We start from the raw sequence: 12,578 nt of genomic DNA on the forward strand, positions 1-12,578 counted from the left end.
CTGAATCTTTTCAGGTGCCATGGGATCCTTTTCTAAAACCAAAGGTTCCTCGTCATATATACAGTCGAAACGTGGCGTATCGAATTTGTTTTTGATTTCTTCATTGTCTGGCGGCTTTGGCTCACCAACCAAATTGATTTCTTTTGAGATTCTTAATCTGTTGGCTTCTTCTGCCATGTTTGTTTCATCCTCTAAAGCCGAATTTATTTTTATTTTCGACAATATACGCTGAAATCCTTTTTAGAGCTTCTAGCTCAGACATCGTCATTGTCAATGTTCTCCCAGCTTGTCGGCACGGGTTCTGTTGCATATGGATCGACTAAGCATTCTACATCCCATATAAAACCTTGAGTTTCATGCAGCTTCAAAGAGACAAATGCCTCACTCAGGTTCTCATACACGTCTTCAGCTGGTTGGCAAGGAGCGATATTTGCTAGCTTCATGTCGAACTACTTTTGGCCGACATTGTTAATATCAACCATGAAATAGCTTTGATCCGCTTAAATATTCTCAACAATACCGTCTTCCCTCCAAATGATTAAGCGCTGATGCATAGAAGAAGGTACATCACCGACTCCATGTAACCATTCTCTGCCAACTAACAAGTTGTAGCTGGGTTTCCCCTTGATAACAATAAATATTGTCGGCCTAGTCACTGAGTCGACGGTGATATTCACCTGTATCACTCCTATGGTGTTTTTGGTGTTTCCTTCATAGTCGGAGAGAACCACGTTGTGTGATCTGATATCAGTGTCGAACATACCTATTTTCTTCAAGGTATGGTGGGGCATAATATTGACAGTGGTGCCACAGTCGACCAATACCCTGTTGACAGCTACATATTCGACCTTATCTCTGATCAACAAGGGTTTTAGATGATTTCTCATGGCCATATCAGGACTTTCAAAGAAAGCATCTTGGTTCTCAATGGAACCATTATTCATCACGAAGTAACAAGTTGGCTTGTGTAAAGCCATTTTGGCACCATCAGCTTCCTCAGTTTCTTCGACTTTAGTTTGTCTGTTGTATTCTTTAGGCAAGATAGACACCACATTGACCAATATGTCAAAACTATCTTTTGATTCATATGCAAAATTATCAGTCGCCTCTTCTGAATCTTTTGCCACAAGTTTGCCCACCAAATCTTTGATTTGTTGTTTGAAAGCAGAGTCAACCTTTACTTTGTACCGCCTTTGATCGCTAATTTGGTGGTTAGCAGCCTGTCTTGCAGTTGCTGCAGCCTGTCTTACAGTAGCTGCAACCTGTCTCTCAGCTTTCTTTCTTCTCTGGAAGCTTCTCCATTGAGTTCGACTCATAGGATTTTTCCCCATGTAATTTTCAGATACATGGCTTCTTTTCTCGGAATGAAACTCTAGTCGGTAATTCATCACTGCTTTCCCTTTTGAATCTCCTATTTTCTCGACAGCTTTTGATGCCCCCAAACCTATCTGGGGTTTGATCCAAGTACCTTTGGGAGCAGCAGCCGAAGGAACATAGCTTTTAGGTTTATTTTGGACATTCCTCCTAAGATCTCTCTTATTCCATCGAACCCTTCCTCTCTCAAGCTGTAGTCTCTGGAAATTCTCAGCAGCAATCATGTCGGTCAAGGCACTGCACCTTGGACACAACCTGACCTGAGTATCCTTGTTCTTGCATCGATAGAGGAAGTCCAACAAATCCCCATCCTCTCTGGGATAAGCATCAGCCATCTTCACTTGTGGGATTTCGCCAGTACTTTCCTCGAGCATGGTGTCATCAGAGAATTCTTGGATATCCACCATATTAATGTCGACAGGCTCAGCAAACAAAGCCTCTTCCTGCCTGAGAGGGTCAGAGTCGATCTTCATTTTCCTTGCAGCAAACTTCAAACGACCCTCCTGCAGCGATTTCTGAACCAAATCCCTGAAAAGAAAACACTGAGAAGTTGAGTTCCCAAGGTAATTATGATACTTACAAAAACCTCTCTTCTGTCTCTGTTCTAATGGTGGTAACTTATCATTTGGAGGTACTAAGATTTGACCATCTTTGACCAACACATCAAAAATTTCCTCGCACTTACTAATATCAAAGGTATAAGTCTTTGCGAGAAATTTTGCATTGTGTTCTGCAATGCCTTTCCCTTTCAACGGGAAAAGAGCTTTGCATTCGTATGCAGGGCCTGCTTTCATTTCATCCAAATCGACCTCTGCCTCAGTCGGCGAGATATAGTCGGCCTCGTATATAGGATTTGTGTCGTCGTAATCGACATAGGCTACCCTCTCTTTCTTAGTTTTAGCTTTAGTGTGTCTAACTTTTTCTAATCGCAGCCGTTCAAGGTGTCGAACCCTATCGGCTAGTTGCGACATGCTTTTGAAAAATGTGGAGTCTATTTTCTTTCTAATAGAATAGTCCAAACCCCCAGCTGCCATTTAAATAAGCTCGTGCTCAGGTATCTGTGTGAAACAACGAGCCTTCAATGACCTAAACCTGTTTAGATAATCGTCGATGGTCTCAGCGAACCTTCTTTTAATGTTCGACAACTCGACCAAACTAATTTTTGAGTGGCCTTCATAAAACTGATCATGAAAAATCTTTTCCAGTCTAGACCATGAGTCGATTGAGTTGGGGGGTAGTATGGTAAACCATGTGAACGCTGCTTTAGTAAGGGATGAAGGGAAATTCTTCACCCTTAAGCTCTCATTGTTCGCCATATCTCCTGACTCAGTCAAATATCTCGCAATGTGTTCGACTGTCCACTCTCTAGTTTCTCCTCCGAATTTCGTATACTTTGGCACTTTCCACCCCCAAGGGTTCTTCGTTTGTACGATATAGTCAGCTAGCGGAGATGAATACGTTGGCCTTTGCAATGAAGTGCTCATTCCGTTTCTGGCCATGATTCTTTCGACAATCGTTGTTAGGTCGTTTTCTATAGCTGTTTCTTCTTGTCTATATTGATCGACAATATGATCAGCGTCTTGCTGTCGGCCTACCACTACTACTTGTTGGTGCCTTTCCCTTGTTCTAAACTGATTATGTTGTGGCCTGGGAGTTTGACATTGTTGAATAGTTTCGTCCTTAACCAGGTCCATCCCCATTCGAACAGGTATGTCTTCGTGCCTGTTTTCTTGCGAAGCCTGTCGACCAAGTGTTCGAGGTGCCCCCAAGAAATTACATAGGCACGTCAATTGATCAATAACTTTCCCAATCGACTCAGCGGACTCCTACATTATGGGATTAAAAATAGTGCTCATTTGATTAATTAACATGTTAACTAACTCATGGTTGTTGTCATTCATCTGTTGTCGAAGCACCGCCACAGACGTATTCGACAAAGGCATCGTTCTGTTTTGATTTGTTCTATTTCCTAGGTTACGTGTGGAACCTTGTACGGACGAACTTACACTTTGAGCATTTCCTGCTGAAAATTCTAGTAACTCACACGCGATGTCGTACTGGATGTTATGACATCCACAATTACACAGTACAAAACGTTAAAACTGAAACGCATAAAAACAGTAAAGAACATAGCAAATTGTTCACCCAGTTCAATATACAATAATACCTACTCTTGGGGCTACCAAGCCAGGGAGGGAATCCAATATAAGCAGAATTAATTCGGAGTTAAACTCCCCCGTTTACAACTCCTCACTTAAAACCTACCCAATGTAATTCCTATTTATTCCTATACTTGAGTATCTCCACTCACTCCCCCTCAATCACAGCAGTGATTACAAACAAACATTAACAAATTGAGAGAGAAGACACACTTCAAAAACACACCTTGATCTGCTTAAAAGCTTCATTCAAGAGACACACACTCGTGCTTAAAAGCTTAGAGTGACAAAATACATAAACAACCTATTCCAATACAATTATCGAAAGACAATTGCTTGGAGTACAAGCGACAACTACAGAACTACGGTTCTTCACAATTAAGAAACTTTCTCTCTGCATTCCAAATTAGGATTGCAGTCTTCTTATATGCAGCTCTTGGGCCTCGGGCTTTTCAAGAATCAAATTAGGGTTAACCTAATTTACACGTCATCTGGTTGTTACAGAATATGTTGTCAACAAAATCTTCTAGACGAAATATTCAGCACACAATAAAAGGTTTCCTAAATTGTAGATTGAGAGAAATCAGGAAACACAATAATAAAACATAACAGCTCCTGCTGTCAGACAGGGATGTCATGACAACGGTCATGACATTCATTAACAGAACCTGTATTAGCTTAACACATATGCAGCCTCCATAACACAAAATAAACCATGTCATGACATCAGTCAAGACATTAAATACCCAGGTATGTTTTACCACAAATGCAGCCAACATGATAACATCTCCACCTGCTGTTAACGCCGCGTTCGACGTTGATTGACCCCCTGGCATTAAGGAATACAGAATTCCATAAAGAGGGTCTGCAATACCAAAATGAGGCAAACCGGGCCTAAATGGTATGTTTGTTGTCACTCTCGATCCAGTACCTCCTGGTGGGGGCACAGGAATATCTGCTACCACTGATGTCGTGACTACGTTTGACAATGGAGGATAAGGTTTGACTTGGGTAAGGGTAGCATTCAATGAATCTAAAGACCCTAAGGGAACTTCATCCACCTTGTTTGTGCCTCCTAACAGATTTGTTATCCTTTTTGGTGTATTTTCCAATTCTCAGTTTCATACACTCAACGAAAACACTTAGCACATTTGTCCCACTGGGCGTGCCATTTTGCTTACTGTGGAAATTGGTAAACAACCACTGGTCCTCCCCAAGTCCTAAAGCTAAGGGTTACTTGCAAGATCGACCAGTTGATCTTAGGACAAGTGCTAAGATTTTTGGGGTTGCACTAGCTCTGTCAAGGGAAATGGCCTAAGAAACGGTTTTCTAAGGCTGAGACCAATGCAACGGTTTTCCCCACAATGTTAGGTTCGACTGCTAGGTGAATCGTGACCGACGGGGACAAACCTATGTCTAATAATACAGATGAATCTAGACATTAAGATCGTGACTTACTGTGGTGACTCGTGACCGACAGGGAGTGTTAGATCCAAACTTTCCTTTAAACGAAATAAAGTGAAAATGACTCTTTTATGAACGTGAAAGTATAAAATGAATGTTGATCAACAAATAAAGCACAAGTAAAAATGTCAAGATAAATGACTGAAAGATAAAAATTATGCATTGAAATAACGGTGGTGATTCACGTACATCAAGCACTCAACAACTCTTTCTTTCCTACATTCAAAAATTGGGTAGAGTATTAGCGAGTAATTTGAGTATACCACCAAACACCTTAATTTTACACAAAAACGACTTATTTATAGTAATACATAAGATAACTGCCTAAATTGATCTACGGCTGATAGTGAAGCCAAATGGAAACTGCTTCATGAGACTTTTCCATGTCTTTGGCGCCTGCAAGGAACGATTCCTTGTAATAACTACCCTTAGATTTTGAATTTGAAACTTCCCGCCATTGTTTCTTCAAAGTTCAACCGCTCTTGGTTTCGACGCTGACGCTTGTCAGGAATGTAAATGTAGAAATTCTGCTAAGTAAAATAGAAGCCTCTGTGGCTGAACAAAACCCTTTCGACCATTTCATATGATCCCCACTTCAGTCGATTCGACCTGCATGTGTCTTCGACATACCTTTCGTACATTTTCCATGTGAGCCTTAATTTTTTGAAAATGCCTATATTCGTAAGCCTCCTCCCTTAACTTCTAAGGTCACTAGCTGGGTATACTTTTTATTTTCTGTTCGTAAAAATCTTAGGGTAACAAAATGCCCCCTAGAGATGCCATTTTCGACATTTGTACTCATCGACCTACAGGATAATGGCATCTATGAATCCACGACTCTTACTTCGACCCCATCGTTTCCACTACCTATAAAGTGGCGTTACTGTTCCGTCTTTTCCGTGACATCAAGTAATCATGACTCCATATCACGCTTTTCCGCCTCGAGACGTGGGTCCATTAAATGCGTCATGATGGTATTCTCTGACGGCCGGCTCGATTCACGTTATTCCTTGACTATACCACACGTGTCCTAGACACTTCCACGATTAAAAACTTTTCCACTTCTTTCTTCAAATCGTCCTGGCTATAAATAGCCTTTTCACTCCCTTCTTTTTCTTTTCTTCCCGTTTTCTGCGAAATCTTCTTCTCACAGTTCAAATAGCTTTAAACTTCTGCAAGTCTTCTTCTTCACATATTCAATCTCTCCCGTTATCAATGGCAAGCAACCAAGTGAGAACCTCTCCAGCTCCGACCTACGAGCTTTGCCATGTTGACGGTAAACCCTACGTTCCAGAGCCTCCTTTTGCAGATGAAAAGGCCAAGATATGGAAATCCCAAGTAATGATCCCCTTCCGTCTTGAAGGGAAACCTATTTCTTATTTAGGTCCTTTACCTGTTGATACCCCCTCTGAGATTTATACCACTTTTTTCCTACTAGCAAAGAAACGAAACCCTTAGTTTCTTCCATGAACCCTCTCTCTCCGTCATTTCGACAGAAACTTCAGAACGGCCCCTACTTTGGACTGTACCAAGTTCAGCGCTTGGATGGCACATTTAGAACCTTCAAAAGGGGCGTTATGGAAGAAATTAGGCATTTACACTTTGCTATGCCATTCTCGTACTGGTATTCCTTACTCTCACACTAGCTGTGGCATGATTACCCCGACACTTCTGGATGTTGCGGCCATCACAGGGTTAAAACCTATTGATACCGTCTTTAACCACCTAGATGTCGACCTGGTGCATATACAGTTCAACATCGGAGAGACCAAAAACCCTACCTACAACAACTTTCTATCTCACCATCACAAAGATACAGCCGACATCACTGATTAAGAGCATGTTGCTTTTCTGACGTATTAGTTGTCACGTTGTGTTTTTTGCTCCAGGTCAATGCAAGTGGATAAACAGTATGCTCACCTTGAAAGTCACTTGCACCATGGCGAACATGTGGCTCTGGGACAGCTTATTTTGGCTTCTCTCTATTCGTCGCTGACAGAAGTGGTCAACCAGATCAGAAACTACAATCCCAATGGCACCAAGAAAAAGAATGTGCTTGTACATGTACCTTTCTAGGTGCTGCATTTGTGGCTAACTGCCACTTTTTCTTGAGAATTGAAACCCTTCAAAAATAGGAAGAAAGCTTGCTCTCCTCTTCAGGTTTATGGCGTGTGGGAACGCCTTCTCCCACAAATTCCCCTCGACTGGGGGCTCCATAATCCGGATCTCTTTCATCTTATCTTCAATCTTATGCTGAAAAGAGTCGACTTTACTTCGACCATGGCTCCTTTTGCTGATGGCAAAGTTGGTCCAGACTGGATGGCTGATTTGTTTTCGCCAGTAAGGGAAGAACACAAAAAACCATTTCTGGCTTTTTGGAAACGTCTCTTGCTGTTGAGATTCCTTTGTTACTCCATCACCAGCACGAGCCCCAGTATGGTTCCCTACCAACCTAATTTGGTGGCTCGACAATTTGGTCTTTGCCAGATTGTCCCCAAGTCTATGTACACTTCCCATGAATTTTTAATCGACATTCTCGTCGACAAATCCTGGGATTATGTACGAGAAGATTATGATAATATCTGGAACAACAAACCTTCCCTCATTTTCACTGATTTCAAACCCGCATTTTACTGCACCAAAGAATTTAAGGATTGTTGGCGTGCATACTTTATCACTTTTGTTGGTGATCCTGACAAGAAACTCATTGAACTAACTGCTGCTCTTGACCAATTTCAGGAAAAACCCACTAAGTGTAAGGCTACAAACATCAAGCAAATTCAAGCTTTCAAGAAGTACTTTGGGGTGGCATATCTGAAGGATAGAAAAACACTTAGAAAGGGGGGGATTGAATAAGTGTGACTTTAAATCTTGAGCGATAAAAATAAAATGCACAATTATTTTTATCCTGGTTCGCTGTTAACGAAGCTACTCCAGTCCACCTCCGCAGAGATGATTTACCTCAACTGAGGATTTAATCCACTAATCGCACGGATTACAATGGTTTTCCACTTAGCCGCAACTAAGTCTTCCAGAGTCTTCTGATCACAACCTGATCACTCCAGGAACAACTGCTTAGTTCACTCCTAAGACTTTTCTAGAGTCTACTGATCAACACGATCACTCTAGGCTTAGTTCACTCCTAAGACTTTCTGCTCAGCCAACTGCTAAGACTTCCTCTAGAGTATTCTGATCAACCTGATCACTCTAGTTACAAACTGCTCAGCCAACTGCCAAGACTTCCTAGAGTATACTGATCAACCGATCACTCTAGTTCCTTACAACTTAATGTAATCAATTCAAGAGTTTACAAATGCTTCTTAAAAGCGATAATCACAACTGTGATATTTCTCTTACAGTTTAAGCTTAATCTCACTAAGATATTACAACAGCAATGTAGTGAGCTTTGATGAAGATGAAGATTCTGAGTTTAGAGTTGAACAGCGTTTCAGCAAGTTTGATATGAGTTGTTTTGGTGCAGAATCGTTAACCTTGCTTCTCATCAGAACTTCATATTTATAGGCGTTGAGAAGATGACCGTTGAATGCATTTAATGCTTTGCGTGTTCCGTACAGCTTCGCATTTAATGTTATACGCTTTTGTCAACTACCTCGAGCCTTGTTCACGCTGTGTCTACTGACGTTGCCTTTAGTAGCTTTAACGTTCCTTTTGTCAGTCAGCGTAGTCTGCCACGTGTACTTCCTTCTGATCTGATGTTTGTGAATACGACGTTTGAATATCATCAGAGTCAAACAGCTTGGTGCAAAGCATCTTCTGATCTTCTGATCTTGAAGTGCTTCTGTTGCGTGATACCATCTTCTGATCTTCAGTGCTTCTGATCTCATGTTCTTCTGATGCTTCCATAGACCCATGTTCTGATTCTGTTTCGACCATCTTCTGATGTCTTGCCAGACCATGTTCTGATGTTGCATGCTGAACCATTTGAGACACATCTTCTGAGCGCTGAATTATGCGTACTCTTTATATATTTCCTGAAAGGGAAATTGCATTGGATTAGAGTACCATATTATCTTAAGCAAAATTCATATTATTGTTATCATCAAAACTAAGATAATTGATAAGAACAAATCTTGTTCTAACAATATCTACACAACAATCTTCGTCGAACCATCTCCCAGGCGACTGAAGTACTAAGGGAGAAGGTAACCAGTAAAATTCCTTATTTAAATATACCTGGTTACGTGAAAGATATATATCTTTACGCACTTCACTTTTGAAAAATTAAATTTCCTCCCTTACCTACCAGCCCTTTGGCTTTGGCCTTTCGGCCACCCATTCCCTATTGGTGTTATTGCCCTTTGTCGGATGACGAGAATGGCTATAAGAAAAAAGCCGCCAGAGTGGAATCGACGAAGTACAGGTTGGATAACTACCCGGGTGTTCTACCTATTGATCTTTGATATGTAAGAACACTTGATGCCATTCCCCATGGTAACATCTGGAAACTTATTTTTCCTTTCCCATCTCGACATAATTGTTTCATTAATTTGATGCATTCTGTTATAGCTATTCCTCTTCATGCAGCCAACGAGGAAGACCCTGTCGATAAACCCAATAACCCCAGTTCTTCTAAGGTACCATTTCGACTCAGACAATTCTTATTTGCTCTTTAACTCTGGTGTTGTTTGTCTTGACCAGTTGATTTTTTCAGGCCATTCCTGATCACGCACCGTCTAATGACGAACCTATCTCACATTTTCTCAGCAAAGTCAGTTCTCTTGTAAGTTTACCTGCCTTCTCTTATTTTACCACATTTGCTGAGTTATGCCGGATACTAACGTTGTGTTTGTGCCAGAGTCGGAAACGCTCTACGATTTCGACTGCTCCCTCCGACAAATCCAAATCGTCCAAGCAGGACAAACCTCACACTCCTAAGGTACATTCTGATTTTGTGCTCTTTTTTCTTTCGCTTTGACCCATTTCCTTGGCCTTACGACATTCTCTGAATTTCTTCAGCCATCTCCTGGGGCCAAGTCTCCTCACCGCTCCCCAAAATCCAAAAAACAAAAGAGGTGAAAAGAGTCTCTTTCTGCAGGTGGGGAAGTAAAAAACAAAAGCACCGGAAACATGATGATGCTCGAAATGAGGCGGATGTTGTCGAAACGGCGGAAGAATCTAACCCTCAGTCTCTCGTCCCTAGAAGGAGAGGTAAGATGATATTTGTCGAGCCCCTTAACGCTAGTTCCGACTCTTGCACTGAAATTATAATTATAAACACAGCTCTGGTCACTCCTCCTCCATCGAGTTCGACTCCAACAAAAGTATTGGCATAAGGGACTGCGGCAGTTTCGACAGTAGCGACCCAAACATGGGAATTCGACCCTACTTGGCAAGTATTTGCTTTTACCTTACTAATATTTGATGTGTCGAATACTTTATGAAGAATTGTCCCAAGAGGGAAGAAAATGAAAATTATGTTCAAATTGTTGTTGCCTCAAATTAGGATAGTTATGATAGTGTCAATGCACTACTGGTGTCAAGTTTCGAGAATAAAGAGATTTTGGCCATGGACTCATATTTTTCTTATCACTTGTGTTTAAAAAAAAATAATACTTTGAGACATTGAAGATAGAGTAGTTTGCCTTATCGACAATAAGGCTTGCAAGGTAAATGATATTGGTATGGTCAGACTTAAAATGTTCAATAATCATAAGTTTATTCTATACAATGTGAGATATATTCCATAGCTTATAAAATATTTGTTATCTAAAAACATGTTTGATGATCTCGGATACTCCACTAGATTTAAACACGTGGACTTTAAGATTTTTCATGGTGGAATGTCATGGGTAAATGGTTTAAGCTATGTGGGTTATATATTTTAGAAGATCCCAATTTTGTTGTTCATTCATCATCATCTAATGAAGACCTTCTTGACAAGAACAAGCTATAAGATTTAAGTTCAAGGCATGGTAGATGTATGGAGGTTGTTTCATATCACTTTAATGAGTTGTGTAGAAGACATGGGATAAAAACACATTTGACCGCTGATTTTTCATTTTGTTTTTGTGGTAAGGCAAATGTCAAAGTAGCATACCTAATCGGTAGATGTTCATTCATGGGAATAAATTTCCAAATACTTATGGAGGTTTGGATTATGAAAATTGCAACCTAATTTATTTTGAAGTTCGTCAAATATTTGCCTATTGAGCAAATTAAACTTATATAACTTGATAGTAAGGTTGCAAATGGTGTCTTCAATTCTAATCCATGAGGTAGGAAAGGTTATGACTTATGGGAAGTGGAACTTGAAGGATCAACATTCATCATTCATAAATGTATAAATTTTGGTGAGTCTCGTCGAGGGAGGAAGAGTAAAGATCTAGAGATGAAGGTTTTAGAAATTATGGTGAAGAAGACACAATTTGAGATGGAGGATCTTGCTATGGATACTAGTAGTCCTGAGGGAACAATTAGAGATATTTCTTACTATCATTTAACTTGTGATAAGCTAAGGGGGAGATTGTAGCATATTGTCATACCCCCAAAATTTGCCTTCCATATTCCATTCACAATGATTCAAAGTTCAAGATTCAAATTCAAAGCTTTGCTCCCTCAATGATCTGGGTAATCCACAGTCAACTGGTTTGACCTAAAAAGTCAACCATGATCAAAGCACAGTCAAAAACTCTCAATTTTGGGTCAACATAAAGTGAATAAGAGTATAACCATCATTTGATCAAAGATTGATCATGATTCCACTAATAGAAACTCAGAGATGAACAAATACAAAAAGGTTCAAATTAGGGTTTCTTAGGAGAAAGTCAACCCAACTTTGACTGGGCATAACTTTCACATGGAACATCAAAAATTCCCCACTCAAAGCCTATTTTGAAGGAAATTGGATTCTCTACAACTTTGTCTATCACAAGCCAAGGCTAGAAATGCTTCATTTGAGAGGTATGATGCAAAAGATTACAGGTCATTTTCAGGCATCCTTCAAAAGCAGTTTTTTGTCAAAGAAGATATGATCAAGATAAAAGCTCCAAATGAAAACTATGTTCCAAAGTGGTTTATAGAGGACTTCTTGAGGTTTCTAAAAAGTCTTAGAACTCTCCCATACCTTAAATATTAAGAGAGATATGTCTTGTCAAAGTCGGGCGATTTTGAAGGAAATAGATGAAACAAAAGTGATTCAAAATGGTTATTTTTGCAAATGGGCCTACCTTGTTGTGATCCAAATTTGATTATAAGGTTACTAAGAACCTCCCAATTCAAGGCCACGATCATTGGTTTTTATTTTATTTTTTAGTGAATTTTTCATTCATTAAAAATTCAATTTTAATCAAATAAAGGGAAAATTGGAAAAGATTGACTTTAGCTTTATTTCCCAAGCAAATCAAATCATATAATCATCATATTTACTAATCAAATTCGTGCAAATTAATATTGGTAAGATTGGATCGGATTTAAGCACATTTTTAGAAGGTTTATGAATGAAATTTCAAGCAAATTCAATCTCTTGATTCAAAGAGATTTGGTTCAATCTTATTAACCTAAATCCATCTCACATATAAGGAGAACAATCACAAAAGCAAGGGGGGGTTGGCTGCTGCAGAA

At 40.0% G+C, this 12,578-nt stretch overlaps 1 protein-coding gene across 1 annotated transcript; it reads right to left on the reverse strand.

Moving 5' to 3' along the window:
* Window positions 1–2,408: 2,408 nt before the first annotated feature.
* On the reverse strand, window positions 2,409–3,074 carry LOC131638358 (uncharacterized). The gene has a single exon (XM_058908917.1). The coding sequence runs from the start codon at window positions 3,072–3,074 to the stop codon at window positions 2,409–2,411; it is 666 nt and encodes a 221-aa protein (XP_058764900.1).
* Between the last annotated feature and the right edge of the window lie 9,504 nt (window positions 3,075–12,578).

This window comes from Vicia villosa, unplaced genomic scaffold, assembly GCF_029867415.1.
Source record: "Vicia villosa cultivar HV-30 ecotype Madison, WI unplaced genomic scaffold, Vvil1.0 ctg.002290F_1_1, whole genome shotgun sequence".
Taxonomy (NCBI): domain Eukaryota; kingdom Viridiplantae; phylum Streptophyta; class Magnoliopsida; order Fabales; family Fabaceae; genus Vicia; species Vicia villosa.

Bases quoted from the DNA above. Each gene is read 5' to 3' on its own strand.
- LOC131638358 (XM_058908917.1), bottom strand. From the start codon at position 3,074: ATGGGGATGGACCTGGTTAAGGACGAAACTATTCAACAATGTCAAACT.